Genomic DNA, 16,135 nt, shown 5'->3' with positions numbered 1-16,135 from the left:
GGGGGTCCGGATTGTCGGACACCAGAGCGAGCGGGCGAGAGGTGCGTCTTGTCGTCTAGCGAGGGCCAGGACGAGTCCGGAGTGGCTTGTTAATTAACAATGCGCGAGAGAGAAACAGGGGGTCAACGGTGGCCGAAGCGATCCTGAAGAAATGGCCCGATTGGGAATAAAGTACGGGCGAGGCTGGGCCAGTCGGGATGAGACGAGGCGTGGGGACTAGAAGAGTCTGGCGGGCATTTACTGTAATTGATACGGACGGATTTGTAGAGTTTAGGATGGAGGTAGAGAAGAGATATGGAGGATAGAAGAGCAAAAGATAGGTATACTCGGTACAAATTCTCTGTAAGAGTATACAGTATTGATCGATTGAATATCCTCAGGAAAACAGTGGCATTACTGACAGACGAGACTGGCCGGGATTGGCTGTCGGAGTACATGTAAGATTTTCCATTTCGGGAATGGCCCAACTGACACTTGACCAAAAATACACCGATGACAGGTGATTACTAAGGAGAGAGGTACAGTATGGATTGCGGGAAGGTGCTCATCCGCTGCTTCCTTCCGATCCTAGCTCAGTAGAACGATGAAATCTATCTCTCCGTTCTCCTCGTAATCTAGTACATAACTAACTACCTACATACGAAGTACTCCTACAAAGAGGACAAAATCGAGTCAATCAACCTGCGCAAGAACTACACTAACGAGGGGCCAAACAGGGGAGAAAGCCCCACTGTCCTTCTCTGCACTGCAGCTGCTGAATGAGCATCCCAATCCCAATCATCCGGGTTCCACGCGGAGAGCCCCCACTAACCGATTCTTTTCGCCCGTTGAGCCACCTGCAGTCCTCACTTGGCCTGCTGCAGATGGCCAGATGCAGAATGTCTGCTGACTATCAGGGTTCCAAATCTCCCAGGAGTTCGACCGACAGTCTGTTGCAACCCGTAGGAGCCGGTTGGTTCTTTCTCTGCACCCGCAGTTGCTTGTGACGAGTCGGCATCACCCGCCGTCAGGAACCAAGTCCAGTCCAGTGCATGATACAAAACTGCAGTGGAACGCCAAAGAGAGTTTCTCGTTTCCATGGCTCCGTCGACCGAGTCTTACCTATCGTTCAAAGTATGTATGTACAGTACTGATCGGATTTGTATAATTCTCAGTCCACGTGGAGATGGAGATTCAGGGATAACGTTGTTCCCTCAGATTCAGCAATTAAGGTGAAAGCAATTGTATGGACGGAGTCCGGGAGACACTCCGTTCGAGACAGGGACAGGAGGAGCACATGGATCAATCCCTGCAAGTTGCAGAAACTAGCCTAGCCGAGCAGCTAGTGCGTTTGACCTTGACGCGACGGACCGTTGTGCGATCTGACAGAAAGGGGTTTCACTCAGGAGTGTTTGGCATAATCGCATCATCCGCGTATCATCAGGACGAGAGAGTCCGAACTAGTTCTGTAACTAGGTAGTTAGTATGGGTAGGCTAAGTTACAGCGCTTACTTCGGAAATTTTTCTTTTTTCTTTCTTTTCTTTTTCCTTTTTTTTTTTTCCTTTTTTCACTGAAATCTAAAAATCTCAAAGTCCAGCAAACCTGTGGAATGATTGAATGAATCAACGTTTGACCGTGGAAAGCAGGGATTGGACAATAGGTAATTCATAAGTTTCCGTATTCTCTCGTAGACTCGAGAGTCAAGACTAACCAACAATATGTACTGCACTACATACAGTAGTTACCCTTATGGAACCGGTTGCAGGTTGATATGTAGAATAAAATTCTCAAACGAGTCAACGAAACCCATCACCCATCCTCATCCCAATCCACAGGTTCGGCCCTGCATGAAAAGTCTTACATCATCAATCCCAAATTCTCCAGCTTTCGTCCTTTTTTGTGATCTGTGACGTGGCCAATAATAATCTCTCTGTCCAAAGTGCAGCGCGAACTGGACTCTTTTTCCTCAGATTTGAGCTTGTTCAATCCGACACTACTTACAATGGATTGGACGTGAAGCCAGTTCCACACACTGTTCCCACACATTGCACAGGGATTGGGACAGTACCTATTACATACTACTGTAATTGGTTTCTTCCGGAGTCCCTCAACTCCAATGTCCAGGCTGTTGGAAATAAGCTCGCAACAATCTCAATCCCCAACAAAAATCAGTACTTAACCTACCCTTGAAGTCTCTATGCTAATACTGTATGCATTTCCAGAGGTTCCAATTCAAGAAAGCCAACAACAAGGTTTGCCCAGAATTGTTCCTTGAAGAAGAAAACGTGCATGAGGAATCGATGATCGACCTTAGTCCGGAGTTTACTGCCCAGATCAGTATATCGATCGATCAAACGGCTATGGATACTGGATAAGTTAGTACGGAGTATGAAATTCAACCTCGTTATGAGGACAAACTACAAATATAGAGTGAAGAAACCAGATCCACTTTTCCACGTGGTTCTCCATCCGTGATCCGACCATCGCAGTCCCAAAAATTTGGAACATCTTGCACGAACAACTAACGATTAGGCTATGTATGGTAAAACTACAAATCTGCCGTGGTAAACCAATCCTCCGTCCCACGCACAAGAAAGTCCTGCCCCTGAGCAAAGTAATTGTCCGCGAGAATGGACAATGGATCCTGTTGGTCCGCCGGCGCATGACTCAAACCATGGTGACCAAGAGTTGGTTCTTGAGATCCCGCGGAAACATGGGCATGGAGAACCCGGGCTTGAGACACCGTCGGGCTCGGCACCCCGATGCGTGTGGGTTCCGGCAAGGGCGACGTGCTCGACACCTCCGGCTGCGGACGTGGCTGTCCGCCGTAGAGCGAAGAGCCAAAGAGGCTGCTCGATGCGCCCCCGTCCGTGGACCCGGGACAGTGGTCGAGAATCTCCCAGAAGCGGGACAGGTCGATGACGAGCGACCTGCTCTGCGCCGGCTTGGTCGTGTAGGGGACGTACGAGGCTGACACGGCGGTTTTGAGCGTTTGAAGCTTTTCGGCCTGGGATGGTCAGCTGTAACCAAGTGAAGGTCGTCGTTGATGGAAGAAAAAAAAAAAAAAGAAGAAGAAGAATACCATCTGCCCCATATGAGGCCACTGCGCCCCCAATTTCTGCACAAACCGAACACAGGTAGCGAAGCGTTCTTGCTTATCGTTGCGGATCGCCGTCTCCTCGGTAAAGCTCAGCTGCAGCTCGATTGTCGCCACCACCGCCGCACAATATCCCAGAAACGGATCCGAGACAAGGAACCCTTTCTCTTCGAAAAATCGCAGAAAATGGATGATCCAGTTGGTATGCGAGGCAATCATGTCCGACGAATGTTGCAGGAAAATCTCAGGGATCATCCCCCGATGGTTGCGCAGCGCCAGCGACAGCAGCAACGGATGGTTCAGCAGACACAGAATGGTATGATACAGGAACTGGCTGAGAAACCACGGACCCCAATAGTCCCGGTTCGACTGCAGGTCCTCCAGGGACCGGTTGGCCGGGTTGGCGTTCTTGAAGCGGTGCGTGTACGGCACGCGCGTCTCGACTTCCATTTGCAGAGCGATGATCTTGGAGTACTCCGACTGCGGAGACCACGGCGGATGGTCGTTTGGTTTACATCGCCGCTTGACGTAGGACGCCGTGCGCGCAAAGGTCTCGCTGATCAGGATGACGTAGGCGACGATGCCTTCGTCACGCATGCCGCGCGTGATGCGAGCCTCTACGGCGCCAGAGTCGGGCACGTTCGGCGCGACCCCCGTCGTTTCCGGCCGGGCGGGCACGCTGTCCTGGCTGGTGAAGTCGAGGATGTGGAAATCCTCGCCCTGCAGACGACGCAGGAGACAGATGCTCCAGAAACAACGTCGACGCTCTTCCAACCCGGGGGGATCGGGAGCGCGGGTTGGCTCCGTTGCCAGGTTGGCGCACCGCGCGAGATCCATGGCAAGACCGCTATAAATGGTGGCATGGTGCGTGTCTCCGTCTGCCAACGTTAGACCACCTGGAAACGCACACACTCCTTTTTAAAAGGCATCGTACTAGAAAAATCGACCATGCTCAAGAGACATAGACACTGCAACGTCGACAGCTCCACGGGCCCTTCCAGCACCCTCTTGATCACCAGCGCTCTCGCCGCGTCCCTGTAGGCAGGAATCATCGACACGTACTCATCATCCTGCGCGCTGAACCGCAGCGCCAGGCTCAGAACAGAGTAGATCACTTCCGGATCTCGATAGCTCAGGCTATTCAGAAACGTAGCTCGATGGAACAGCGGCAGGGGCTGGCAGTCGCAGTATACGAGATACAACTGCGCGACCTCAACAACCTTGTCCCATGGCGGGAACGACGGCGAGCCATCATCGAGCCCGGTCCGCGCCGACGAGGTCCTCGAAGGAGAGTCAGAAGGAGAGACCTCGCCCGGTCGAGGAGCGGAGCGAATGGCGTCGGTCGCTGGATCAGTCCGTCTTTCCTCTTCCTGATTAGCCGGTGATCGCACGTCTAACCCGCAGCAAGCGGTATATCTCAATGTGAACTTGCGTACTCCATCCGATTCAATACTTGGGACATTTGCGTCTCCAACCGCTCCAGACGGTTCTTCCTTCATCTGTCAATACCCATTATTATAGCAGTCAAGTGGGTGCGCCCACCTACCGCTAGCCCTAACGACGACTCATCATCCCGAGCACCCACCGAGGGCGGCGACCTTTCCGCCCGCAGCGCGGCCACGGAGGACCGTCGCCGGTCCGATGCATACGTGCATGTTTGCCTCAGGCGTGCGCAGTATGAGCACACGGGCTGCTCGCCGGGGCATTTTGTTTTTTTGCGTCTGCAGTTCCAAATTATTTCAAGTCGATGCATGAGCTTGTGGTCTTGGGGGCGGGAGATGCATGGAAACGCACCGGCATGGTTCACATGCTACCTGCACGCGTTTTCGCCGGGGGCGGCTTGACATGACCGTCCTACCATGCGATTGATCAGAGCGATAAACGGCCCCAGTACCGAGTAATAGATTGCAGGATCGATGCAGATAATCAGTAGGGCCTTGTACCAGGTTCGGGACGATCGGCGATTCCAAATCGCAATGGTGCGTTGTACAAATTTAAACTAATCCTCGTCATTTGCAAAGTATTTTGTAATTCAAATGTTTTGTTTGATACGGTACTGTAACATCAACCTGACGCAACAGCGATCAACGATGGCACAATTCAAACCATCCAACAGGCCGCGGGACATGGTCGACGCCTTGTTCAACGGTTATCAGGTGCATTCATACAACGGTTGTTTTAACTCTGCAGCCTTTCAAAGAGTGTCGCCTTCATGAAGCTTCATAGATTGAAGCCTGAAATCTCGGATTGAGACCATTTACTACTGACGAGTACGGAGTACTCCCTACGGAGTACTGCATGCGACATCTGATTCGAGTCGATGGGTTATCTTTGAAGAATCAACTCATTGATCAATTATGTACAGTCAGTTGAGTCTATCCCATGGTATTTCATTCATCATCCAAACCCTGTCATCACTGCGCACCAAACACCTTCAGCCGCTCTTCCAGCGGCTTAAAGGTCTTCTCATTCGGAGGACCCTCGATCGAGCCAAACACGAGCTGGGCCTTGAGACTCCAATCCGACGGAATGTCAAACTCCTTGGCCAGACCTTCGTCAATGATCGGGTGGTAGTGCTGCAGGTTGGCACCAAAGCCGAGCGCTTCCAGACCGGCCCATGCTTAGCAGCTGTTAGTCTTTCGGTACCTCTACATTCGTGAAAAAAAAAGTATCAAAAACCAAAGACATACCCAGATACTGATGCATAGCGTTCGTGTGCTCCGCCCAAACGGGGATTTGATGGCCAAAGGATGGGAATTTCTCCGCGTAGGGTTTGTGATGAGAGGGGTCTTCGTAGAACAGAATCTAACGTACGGTTTAAAAGTACATCATCAGTCATCTGCCGCAGCAGTCTTTGACTACTATCATGGCAAAAAGGATCTCTTACCGTTCCGTACGCAGCCCGGAACGACTACAACTTCGGCTTCGTCCGGTCCCTAAACACCTCCTCCGACACGACGCCACTGGCCACCAATCGCGCAAAGGAGTCAATGGCAATGTTCCATACTTTCTCGTGCTTCTCGCGCAGAGCGACGACTAGCCGCGTCGACTGCGTGTTGAAAGCACTGGGGGTGTGCTGGACAATCTGCTTGATCAACTCGTCAATCTCCGAGTCCGGCACGGGGCTGTTGCGGCCCAGCTTGTAATACGTGCGGCGGTTCTTCACAATCTCCACGAGATCCTGTGCGGAGGGAGCCATTGTGGTGGTGGACGAGGAGAAAGGTCGACCAAGGTTCTGATGTGGTGGAAGAAGAATCGATGCTGTCGGACCGGCCAGGAGGGAAGTTTTGGAGGTAGTAGTATATATGGACCACCGAGTCAGAGGGCTTGAACTATGGCGGGTGAGTAATCGCGCCGATTGCATTGATAATCTGCGGCCAACACCACTTGACGCCAGACGGGTGGAGAATGACGGCGACATTTTTTTGTTGGAATAGTTGAACAGGTTGTACGGTGCCACCACCGTCCAGAAGTTTCGTAGAACGTTGAATAAATAGTATTGCTATCAGATCGAACTGGCTGATTACCATCCGACCGATACGCTGTCAAGGGCAAACTGGTATTATTAAATAAGTTGAACGATTGAAAATCAATAATCCGGATGGATATAGGTAGATTAACACCATCCATGTCCAGGAACCACTGCAGTAAGCCAAAGGCTCGGATCTTGCCGTAGAACGGATGCATCTTGATGTTTGTGATCTTGATCCGATCAAAGGATCGGCCGGATTACTCATTAAACGTGGTTGATTACAAAGATGATAGGGACTGTACGAAAACATCCCAACCAATTATTATCACGGGATATATTAATCGACGAACATCATCTTGATAATTCCGAACTCTTGGAAGTGGAAACTAGGACCAGCCGACTATCGGCCCGAGCCAGCACAAGGCAAGACGGACCCTCAAAGCCGATCACGACGGGGAGTCGGATATATGTAGTTTAAGTCCTATGGTTAGATCCGTGACGGCTGCACGCCGGATTTATCCGAGCCCTATTACAATTGACGATTAACATTAGACATTAGGCTACTACTGTCTAAGCTATGACGTCTATCGCTTCCCATTGGCAAGATCGTCATTGCGTCGCCCGGGATGCAGTGCACATTCGCTGTGGATTTGCGTTGGCCTCTCTCCGGCGTACCATCCTTCATCGATCAGGCGCTGCTCAATGGACAACCAATATCGCGCCTTGCCCTTGGCGGCCGTTTTGATGTCGAGGTCTCCGAGGCGCACCTCAACCGGTGCCATATCGTCCGGCGGCAACTGCATGGACGATTAGCGTATTGGTGTTGACTCTGACGTAGATTGAATGTGGACAGAAAAAGGACATACCTTGACAAACACAGTGCAGTCCCGGAACGTCATGGCAAGCGACCGCAGCGAGGAATTCTCTGGCGGCCCCTTGAGCCCGACATCATTCTGCTCCTGCTGCAGATGCCGGAGCTTGAGGATGGTGGGATGACGGTAGATCGCTCGGGCAACGCGGGCGTGATCGGCGCGGCCCCGGAAGAATCGCGCCGCACGCATGACATCATCCAATCGGTTCGACACCAGATCCAACGGGCAGAACGAGCGCACTTCATGCAATCCTTTCCTGTAAGCATCTTCATTCTTCATCTCCCGTAGCGCGCACGTCCGGCACCGTTTGGCGCCCGCCGGCGCCGATGGAGATTGAATGAGCCATTTTGGCTTGAATTCGGCCACCGTCGTGTTGGGGTCACTGGAATTGCTCATGTCGGTGACCAGTAACCCATACTGCTCGGTAGTAGAGAGATACACCCCATGGCGATGGAGCGGACGATAGCCCAGTCTCTCATGAGCCCGCAGCTGTTCGTTGCAGCGTTGGGTCAATCCCAGCGGCAACCGGACGAGGACCTGATCCACCAATTCCTCGGGGTCGAACAGCGGCCGGATCGAACGGTCGAAATCGCTGGCGGTCTCCTGATACGGGATGCCGTATTGCACGTCCTTGCGCAGACGAAGCAACTTGCCCTGGAGAAGCCCGGCCGATGCCGGAGTCTCCGTGCCTGTAGAGGGCGTGGTTTTGTCGGTCGTCGTAGTTACTTTCTTGGGCGCAATAATGCGGAACACCACATTGGCCCCGCCTTCCGCCAGGTATTTCAGTTGGATCCCGGCGGGGAGGTCGAACGCTGACACTGCTGCCATGGTTAGCATGGGCATCAAAGACAGAATCCCCGCGTTGACCAGCGCAGGCCGGAAGTAGCCCTAGCGCAGTTTGCACCGACTCCAATTGTTGCAATGTATTTTGTTTGTTTTATTATTCCCCCTGGAAGATAATGGATCAAAAGAGTGGAAAATAGCGCGTCCTTTTGTCGATCCGTGGTTTTTGCATCAACCCGAATGTCCTCATAAGGAGGGAGTGTCTAGGTTCTAATTGGTCCAGATGCAAGCAATAACCTGCTTGATGGAGAATATGTGCAGCGGCAGGCTGCAAGTCATGAATGGCACGCGGCCCGTCGGATGATTTGCCCTCCAACCGATGACGGCGCCAGTGGAGACAATCGATCCCCGGCTTTCATCAGTGAAAGCCATCCAAAGGAAAATCAAAAAAAAAAGAAAGAGAAAAAAAATCTCCAGCGGATGGGCAACCCGACCAATTCCACGGAACGGCGGAGTTGTTACATGCGAATTCTATTCTGATCCCATGGGGCAAAAAGGACACAGAATATGATGGAATCCAGGGAAAAGCCCTAACTTATTGGACGATTTTTAGATCACCACCATGAAGCACGATGCACAAACACGCCGCAGATAATCACCGTGTCTCTTGTCGACGGGCGCAAAACGAGATTTTTTTTTTGACCAGAGCACTCCGCACGCCGTTCCAGCGAACTGAACTGAAGCAATCGCAGAACCCACCCGTATATACGTATACGGATTATCAACTGCGGTCTTGGCCGGTTCACCGAAGAATCGAATGGGGGACAAAACACGAGTGCGAAAACTGCGACAAATGCAACGAAGGCGGTTCCTGGGCGGAGAAACTGACGGAATCGATTCGCGGCGCTAGTGCCGGGAAGAGGGTGGACGATGTGTTCTGTTAAAAAAAAAAAAGAAAAAAACTGTAAGGTTTAAGGACGGTCGTGTGCTCAGAAGCACGACTCGGTTAAGAAGCCGAGAAGCTAAGAGGTGCAGGGTCAAAATGGCAAAGCGATCCTAGAGTTTGGATCGAGGCTTGGGGACGTCGATCAGGGAAACTTTAGCAGGGGGAGCCGACATGGTGGGTGGCGAATCAGCCAGGGATGGAGAACTTTGACTTTTTACTCGTACTTTGAAGACTGTATGGAGTAGGCTACATACCGAGAATAAATACAAGAACCCCTTGCAGAGCCGTTGAACCGAATCTGACGGTGCAGTTCAGCATTGTCGTGGGGTTCATTTTTATGTATGTCATTTCTCCAGTTGACGTCTATATCTGTCTTGCCTGGTGTACAGAATACTACCTCACTAGTTTACCTAGAACAGGCGATCGATCACTTGCTGATTTTTCAGGCACTCAGGCAGTCAGGCCTCCTCTGACTATCTAACAAGCCAGGCAGGTACGGCGCCGGAAGAACTCCAGCTCCGGAATTAGTTAGTTACGTTTCCTGCAGGACCCACCGGATTCGTCGTGCATGATCGATCAGTCTCCAAGGTGGGAGTCGATCGATGCGATTCATCTTGCTCTTGCATTCAAGCCAGTACATATACTGTACCTATATTCTATCCAAGTCCTTCATCTGCACAATAACAGCAACGAGTATTCTACCAGCAAGAAAAGAAAGAAAAAAAAATGTCTGCCGCCGACCGTTCGTCTGTAGAGGACCTCCCCACCCCCGATCACTGCACCGCCGATTTCTGCTTAATTCCTGTAAGTAATACGAACTTGATGATAGCCCTAGCTTCTACTCTCCCGGACATGAGATAATAACAACGGATCCTCCCTCTAGATGGGCACGGGCTCCGCGTCGGTGTCAACACAGATCGCCGAAGTGCAGCGCCTGGTGGAGAAGTCGGGGCTGAAGTACGTGATGCATTCGGCAGGCACGACACTAGGTACGCTCAACTCTGTGAGAGAAGATCCAGACGGAAGAGACTGATCGCATGTAGAGGGCCCATGGGATAAGGTCCATCGAGTGATCGGTCAGGCTCATACACTGCTGCATCGGCAGGGCATTGCCCGCATCCAGACGGATATCCGCAGCGGATCAAGGTAAGGACCTGGTTCTGCGGTCTGTTGAAGCGCGGGTAGTTGACAAGAAAGCTAGAATCGACAAGGTCCAGTCATTCGAAGACAAGGTAAAATCGGTGAACAAGTTGTTGGGCAAAGAATAGGATCATCACGATTCATGGCATCTGGAAATAAAGTACTTAATACAGAGTGACGGACCCCAGACTCTTAGAAAAGTTTGGCAAGACCACCCAAACCAAACGCCGCGCCATGCAAAAGAATAGTTCCTCCCATTGTCAAATGTACTTGCTCAGAACGCGATTCCACCGCCCAAGACCCCCCATGAACCTCCAACCCAGATCCAATTGCCGATGCTAGGACGCGCGCCAGCCTTGGCTTGGTTGACAAGCGACTTGAGGCCCGACTTCTTCCCGCCTGAGCTGTTGGACTGCTCGTTCGTCCCAGGAACAGCACGGCGGCCCGTCGCGTCCGTAACATTGTTCAGCTTGTCCACCACCGTGAACGTAGAACCCTTGTCGAAGAAGTCGACCAGCAAGAACGTCGGCTGGCGACCCGAGTATTCCTTCTGGCACGTCGTTGCCGCTTCTTCCAGGTTCCCTTCCCCGGAATCGCCGTTGGTTGTGTCAATCTCATCAACATTCGGAACCTGAATGCCGAGACCGGCATCATCGTAGAGGAAATGGTTCACCAGCGGCAATCGGCCGGACGCCAGGGCGCTGGGGAGGTCGCCTCGCAAATCCTTTGGTCGATCCGGCTGGCAGGAGAAGTTGGATGGGGATGTGTTGTCGAACGGGGTCTCGAAGATGTAGTCAAACTCATTCATGAGGTACGGCACAGTCGAATCGGACGACAGCGACGCCACAAAGGCCATCAGTCTCGTATTCGCGTCGATGAGTTCTTGCAACGTGGGCCACGGCTGTGATCCCCCGGCGGCCGAAGGCGTGTAAGCATAATCCGCAATCTCTGCCGCCTCAAACGCGGCACTCAGCGTGACGGCATCTACATTGTCCGAATTTACTAGCAGGACCGTAACCACTAGGGATTGTTAGTTGCAAATCGAAAAACCTCGCAGGGAATCACGAGGGCTGCTTACCATCATTCGGGTTATCATCCAGCCAGGCCTTGATCTCTTTCAACCATGACTCCAGCGTCCCGGCATCGAGCAGTTCGCAACTCGTATGACACATATGCAGTTCATTATTCTCCTCATGCACCTGACCCGTCACAAGGCGCACTCCAGCAGACAGCTGGACAGATATGTTGTAGAACCTGGCCTGTTATCAGCGAAACTGCTTCCTTCGATCGTCGCAAACGCATCATTGACGTACTGATTCCCCGACGTCGAAAAGTCGGTACTCTCATCTCGCACGAATGGGCTGTTATGGGCGCCCAGATGGGTGATTTCGCCGTAGGACTTGTCGCACAGACTCGGCGAGTTGTTACAGGCGGTGGTGTCGTTTCGACGATCCAGCGTCGAAGCGAAGGCGAGGGGGAGAAGCAGGGACAGAAGAGAACTGGAGACGAGCATGATGCGGATGTCTTTTGTTTACATATAAAAGAAAGACAATTAGAGATCAGGCCTTCATTCGTACATCAGAATGTCATCAAACAAAGAGCCGGATGAAGTGGACGTAAAAAATCTGCTCATAAAGCAGTTTTCCAGGTCAAGTCATACGGAGAAGAATAGGATAGAAAAATGTCCGGTCCATCTACTCGAAATCCATTCCTCATATCAGGTTCTTCATTATTGGCCTGGTCGGCTTGAATGACATGACAGTTGGTGGAGAGCAAGGGCTGAGCCTCAGCCAAAAAGAAAGGCGGAGCCTGGATCAACCTCTGATTGATCCCTTTGGGCCCTGGATTACTAAGAATAGTTAGACAGCTTTGGTGGGACGCGTAACCTGCCGCTTTCCTACGTTTCGCCCCCCGCCTTCCTTGGACGGTAACTAGGGGTTTAGTACACACCCCCAGCTTCTATCCAGAGATCTTCATTCTCATCCATTATTCTGGTTAATCGTGGCTTGAAGCTGAACTGGGGCTGATGTTGGTATATTCGTGTCATGTTGAATAGAATTCGTTACAGTCATCTCTGTACAAACAGGGCGCTGTGAATGCCCGCCCAGCCCGAGTCGGCATTCCAGTTGATATGCCGATCTGACTCGTGCATCCGTTGGTGGATGTCCGTCGCAGGCACTGGCAATCAAAGTGCATTGTACCCTTTCAAGTTGGACATCTCCCTGAGATCGCCGGGCGGCGTCGGACAGAAATCGCTGGGTCTTTCGATCCAGGCTCTCATATGGAGTGAGCCTACTCCAGACTGACCCACGATAACATCAACACGCCGAGATAGGTTCAATATTCCCGCACCGTCTCATTTCTTTTTCGTAGGAGGCGGCACTCCTTCCGTCGCCCTCAGCTCTGCCAGCTTCTTTTCCTTCTCGGCCAACTTAGCTCGCTCATTCTTGATCATCTGCTCGACCGTTTTCAAGGCTTCGCTAATCCTGTCCAACTCTGCGTTCTCCGTCGCTCGACTGTACGGATTGCCCGGACTATCATGGAGCGGGATTTCTGCAGTCCGTGCACCTCCTCCACCTGTCGATGATGACTTCTTGGCCCCTTTGCCTTTTGACTGCTGCTGCTGCTGCTGCTGCCCACCGCCCGTGAGCAAATCGTAAAACTGCTCGACGGGCTCGTTAAAAATGACCTCGTCGTAATTCTGACTAATGACCTTTTCTCTCCTCTCTCGCTTCCCTTCAATGTCATTCCCGTAAGGATGCAGTTTGAGACTGTGCCATATCGTCTGCGGTTTCTCCGTCGACTCCGGCACAAAGTAGAGCTTGATCTGGATCTCGAACTCGCCCCATCCCGTTTCGGTGACTTCGAAGGGCGGCTGCTCGATGGTGCGCACCGACTGCGCGTAGGTTTCGTGCAGTTTGAACTGGACTTTCTTCAGCCAGTAGGAGATGTCCTCATCGTTGACGCCCTTGACGAAGACGCGCCACTGGTGGGTGTGGTCCGGGGGAGCATGGGGTGGGCGATTCGCAGGGTCAAAAGGTTGCGCTTCGCTGCCATAGACTGGTAATCGTTAATATCATACGAGGATACGGCTTGTGATTTTCGCAAGGTAACGAACCGAACGGTCGATAAACCGACACGCCCTGTAATCCGTTAGGACAAGCCGGACAACTCACTCCTGTAGGTCGGGGGCAACGTACCTTGACGCGCTTGTTTCCTGGAGCAACGGGCATGCTTGTCAGAACTAAACGCGGTGGACAACAAAGAACTGAGATCGAACTTGGCGCCGAAGCAACGATGGACGAGAACCAGAACCGCGATTTGGCGCCAAGCCATATCACGTGATAGAAGTGTCGTCATTCGGTAACGAGCTCTCCGAGAGCTACCACTACTAATCATGAAGCTGATGATACTACAGTACATGATCTTTCTGAGGATGCTGAATTGTTGCAATATTACTTCTTGAAAGTTTTATTTTCATCGTCGCATTGACGCGTCTAACTCCCATGGCCTCCAAACGCATTGTCGTCGCCGGAGGCAGCGGGTTCCTGGGTATGCAATCAACTGACCGGCTCTGGAATCTCTGCTTGTCTCGCGCAGCTTTTTCTGATCACTGACAATGAGCAGGTTCCCGAATATGCAAACATGCAGTCGCACGCGGATGGTCGGTGACATCGCTAAGGTACATATATACTAACCCCAATAGCTACAACTTTCAATTCCTCATCTGAAGTCTAAACGTTGAATTGAAAACAGCCGCTCCGGCGAACCACGTTGGGACACCGTCACATCCTCCCCTCACCGTCCGGGCTGGGCGCAATCCGTCGAATGGGCACGGGCCGACATCCTCAAACCCGCGTCGTATAAGCCGTTCCTCAAGGATGCGGCCGCCGTTGTGCATTCTATGGGGATCCTGCTCGAGGCCGATTATAAGGCGGTCGTGCAGGGACGGGAATCCATCATATCGGGCTTACAGCGCGCGTTTAGCTCGTCGAAACTCGGGACGCAGAATCCGTTAACGAGGCAGGAAGGGGAAGAGCTGCAACCGCAGGAACGGGATGGGCAGCTCACGTACGAGGTGATGAATAGGGACTCTGGTGGGTATTTCCCATTCTTGTTGTATGTTGAAGTTCTAAACTCTAACGGAGTATGACAATCGCACCAGCCATTGTACTGGCGCAGGAATCCCGCAATGAGAACGTGCCCACGTTTGTGTTCATCTCCGCCGCGGGAGGTGCCCCGATTCTCCCCAGTCGATATATCACCACCAAGCGGGAGGCCGAAGAAACGATCACGTCGCAACTACCAGAGCTGCGGTGCGTCTTCGTGCGACCCGGATTTCTATATGACTCCAGCCGGAAGATCACCATGCCAATTGCTCTGGGCGGGATGATTGGCTCCGAGCTCGACGGCCTTTTGGGCGGTCGTTTGAAGCCGCTCGCAGGGACCATGGTAGAAAAACCACTCAAGGCCGACGTCGTGGCCCAGGCGGTCATTGAAGCCATCGAGGACGAATCGGTCAAAGGACCCCTTGGCACCAAGAAGATCGAGAACCTTGCTACCAAGGCATGGCGCAAGACCATGCTGTGACACGAAACTTTGTACAATAGGTTGCTGTAGAATCCATCCGCACGACAGGCTCCGCTCACAGAGCGGTTCCACGTTCGAAACTGTCTCGAATCTCGGTAGTGTACTGTGTCCAAGTTAGCAGAGTCGAAGCGGCGCACCAGCCCAACTGATACATACCTTGTTGTAGAACCGAGCGAGCTTCTGGTTGAACTGCTTGTTTTTTTCGTTGATATAGGTGACATCCGGCTCGTCGTCGCCCCGACGCTCGCGGCGTTTCTTGAGGCGGATCTCTTCCGCCTTCTTGAGGTTGTTCACCAGCTTATCCACCGCCGCTCTGTCCGGCTTGTTCTCAACAAAGTCTGTCGAGTCCGCCGACGAATAGAATGTTCCATTCTTGTCCACGGCGACGATCTCACCGTTGTTTGTCTCGACAATCTCGAGGCCGCCACTTACAGCCGCTCGTTCGATGGCCGCCATTTTCTGTCGCTCATATGCTTCCAAGTCGGGTTGCATCTCCCTCAGCTGTCTCTTGTACACCTTGCGGGCCTCCTCACGGTAGTCCTGGAATGCCACATTGTCGCGATGGCGCTGTTTCTTCTCCATGCGCTTGTCCCATTTTTCGGACTCCTCAGCAGTCCAATCCCATGCTCGCTTACGCTCAAAGTCTTCTCCCGCCGCTTCAGTGTCGGCTTTCAGGAGATTATGCGCTGCGAAGGCATGCTTTCGCGACAGTGACGATAGCTTAGCTGGATCGGCTGCAAGACGCGCTGATTCTGCTGCGGTCTCTTTCAGATTGCTGTCGGCTGCGGATTTCTATTATCCCAAGTCAGATGCGGTCGCGAACCCGGGCAGACTCAGACCATCAACCTACCGCACGCGCTTTCAGCGCCTTGAACTTTTCCATGCGCTCTCGCGCTTTCCTGGAAGCCTCAATTTCTCCGGAGTCAGAGGAGGTGCTTTTGTCATTTTGCTCGACCGGAGATTCGCTCTGTTTGTTGTTCTGAGATTCACGATCATCGTTCGATTCAGGGACAGCTTTTGGTTCCGATTCCGTCCCCACGTCTTTGGTGGGCTTGGTAATCTCATCTTGCGTTGTCGACGCCATGTCTGCAAACCCGTGTTATTTCGCGGGTGATGGGAGCCGGAACACGTCCAAAAGCTCGATGAAAGTGAGGTCTTCGACGCTGAAGTTGACGTCGCAAGATTGATGCCACAGTTTAGACTAACCCCTTTTGGTCTAATAACGTCATTCTTTTCCAATTTAGGTAAGTGACGT

General features: G+C 52.2%; 9 protein-coding genes across 9 annotated transcripts; 2 read left to right on the top strand and 7 right to left on the bottom strand.

Annotated features, from left to right (window-relative positions):
* Window positions 1-2,528: 2,528 nt before the first annotated feature.
* VTN31DRAFT_2262 (uncharacterized protein) lies at window positions 2,529-4,924 on the bottom strand (the record flags this gene model as incomplete). Its single annotated transcript, XM_069402411.1, has 6 exons — window positions 2,529-2,987; window positions 3,063-3,955; window positions 4,012-4,436; window positions 4,514-4,566; window positions 4,624-4,798; window positions 4,872-4,924. 6 exons carry the CDS (start codon window positions 4,922-4,924, stop codon window positions 2,529-2,531), a joined length of 2,058 nt encoding a protein of 685 aa, XP_069257358.1.
* A 567-nt stretch (window positions 4,925-5,491) lies between these two features.
* VTN31DRAFT_2261 (uncharacterized protein) lies at window positions 5,492-5,783 on the bottom strand (the record flags this gene model as incomplete). The annotated part of the gene is made up of 2 exons (XM_069402410.1): window positions 5,492-5,697; window positions 5,768-5,783. The coding sequence occupies 2 exons, from the start codon at window positions 5,781-5,783 to the stop codon at window positions 5,492-5,494; spliced, it is 222 nt and encodes a 73-aa protein (XP_069257357.1).
* Window positions 5,784-5,988: 205 nt separating this feature from the next.
* Window positions 5,989-6,498, bottom strand: VTN31DRAFT_2260 (uncharacterized protein; the record flags this gene model as incomplete). Its single annotated transcript, XM_069402409.1, has 1 exon — window positions 5,989-6,498. The coding sequence occupies one exon, from the start codon at window positions 6,496-6,498 to the stop codon at window positions 5,989-5,991; it is 510 nt and encodes a 169-aa protein (XP_069257356.1).
* Window positions 6,499-7,133: 635 nt separating this feature from the next.
* VTN31DRAFT_2259 (uncharacterized protein) lies at window positions 7,134-8,249 on the bottom strand (the record flags this gene model as incomplete). The annotated part of the gene is made up of 2 exons (XM_069402407.1): window positions 7,134-7,346; window positions 7,416-8,249. 2 exons carry the CDS (start codon window positions 8,247-8,249, stop codon window positions 7,134-7,136), a joined length of 1,047 nt encoding a protein of 348 aa, XP_069257355.1.
* Window positions 8,250-9,876: 1,627 nt separating this feature from the next.
* Window positions 9,877-10,418, top strand: VTN31DRAFT_2258 (uncharacterized protein; the record flags this gene model as incomplete). Its single annotated transcript, XM_069402406.1, has 4 exons — window positions 9,877-9,954; window positions 10,034-10,139; window positions 10,194-10,296; window positions 10,352-10,418. The coding sequence occupies 4 exons, from the start codon at window positions 9,877-9,879 to the stop codon at window positions 10,416-10,418; spliced, it is 354 nt and encodes a 117-aa protein (XP_069257354.1).
* Window positions 10,419-10,564: 146 nt separating this feature from the next.
* Window positions 10,565-11,803, bottom strand: VTN31DRAFT_2257 (uncharacterized protein; the record flags this gene model as incomplete). Its single annotated transcript, XM_069402405.1, has 3 exons — window positions 10,565-11,310; window positions 11,369-11,544; window positions 11,604-11,803. The coding sequence occupies 3 exons, from the start codon at window positions 11,801-11,803 to the stop codon at window positions 10,565-10,567; spliced, it is 1,122 nt and encodes a 373-aa protein (XP_069257353.1).
* Window positions 11,804-12,646: 843 nt separating this feature from the next.
* VTN31DRAFT_2256 (uncharacterized protein) lies at window positions 12,647-13,523 on the bottom strand (the record flags this gene model as incomplete). Its single annotated transcript, XM_069402404.1, has 3 exons — window positions 12,647-13,350; window positions 13,409-13,433; window positions 13,491-13,523. 3 exons carry the CDS (start codon window positions 13,521-13,523, stop codon window positions 12,647-12,649), a joined length of 762 nt encoding a protein of 253 aa, XP_069257352.1.
* A 273-nt stretch (window positions 13,524-13,796) lies between these two features.
* Window positions 13,797-14,880, top strand: VTN31DRAFT_2255 (uncharacterized protein; the record flags this gene model as incomplete). Its single annotated transcript, XM_069402403.1, has 4 exons — window positions 13,797-13,842; window positions 13,918-13,972; window positions 14,047-14,387; window positions 14,456-14,880. The coding sequence occupies 4 exons, from the start codon at window positions 13,797-13,799 to the stop codon at window positions 14,878-14,880; spliced, it is 867 nt and encodes a 288-aa protein (XP_069257351.1).
* A 55-nt stretch (window positions 14,881-14,935) lies between these two features.
* Window positions 14,936-15,964, bottom strand: VTN31DRAFT_2254 (uncharacterized protein; the record flags this gene model as incomplete). Its single annotated transcript, XM_069402402.1, has 3 exons — window positions 14,936-14,983; window positions 15,037-15,672; window positions 15,731-15,964. The coding sequence occupies 3 exons, from the start codon at window positions 15,962-15,964 to the stop codon at window positions 14,936-14,938; spliced, it is 918 nt and encodes a 305-aa protein (XP_069257350.1).
* Window positions 15,965-16,135: the final 171 nt, after the last annotated feature.

This window comes from Thermomyces dupontii, assembly GCF_041956625.1.
Source record: "Thermomyces dupontii strain NRRL 2155 unplaced genomic scaffold VTN31scaffold_11, whole genome shotgun sequence".
Classification (NCBI taxonomy): Eukaryota; Fungi; Ascomycota; class Eurotiomycetes; order Eurotiales; family Trichocomaceae; genus Thermomyces; species Thermomyces dupontii.
Note: the sequence above shows the minus strand (reverse complement) of the source record. Positions and strands in the feature narration are given on the sequence as shown.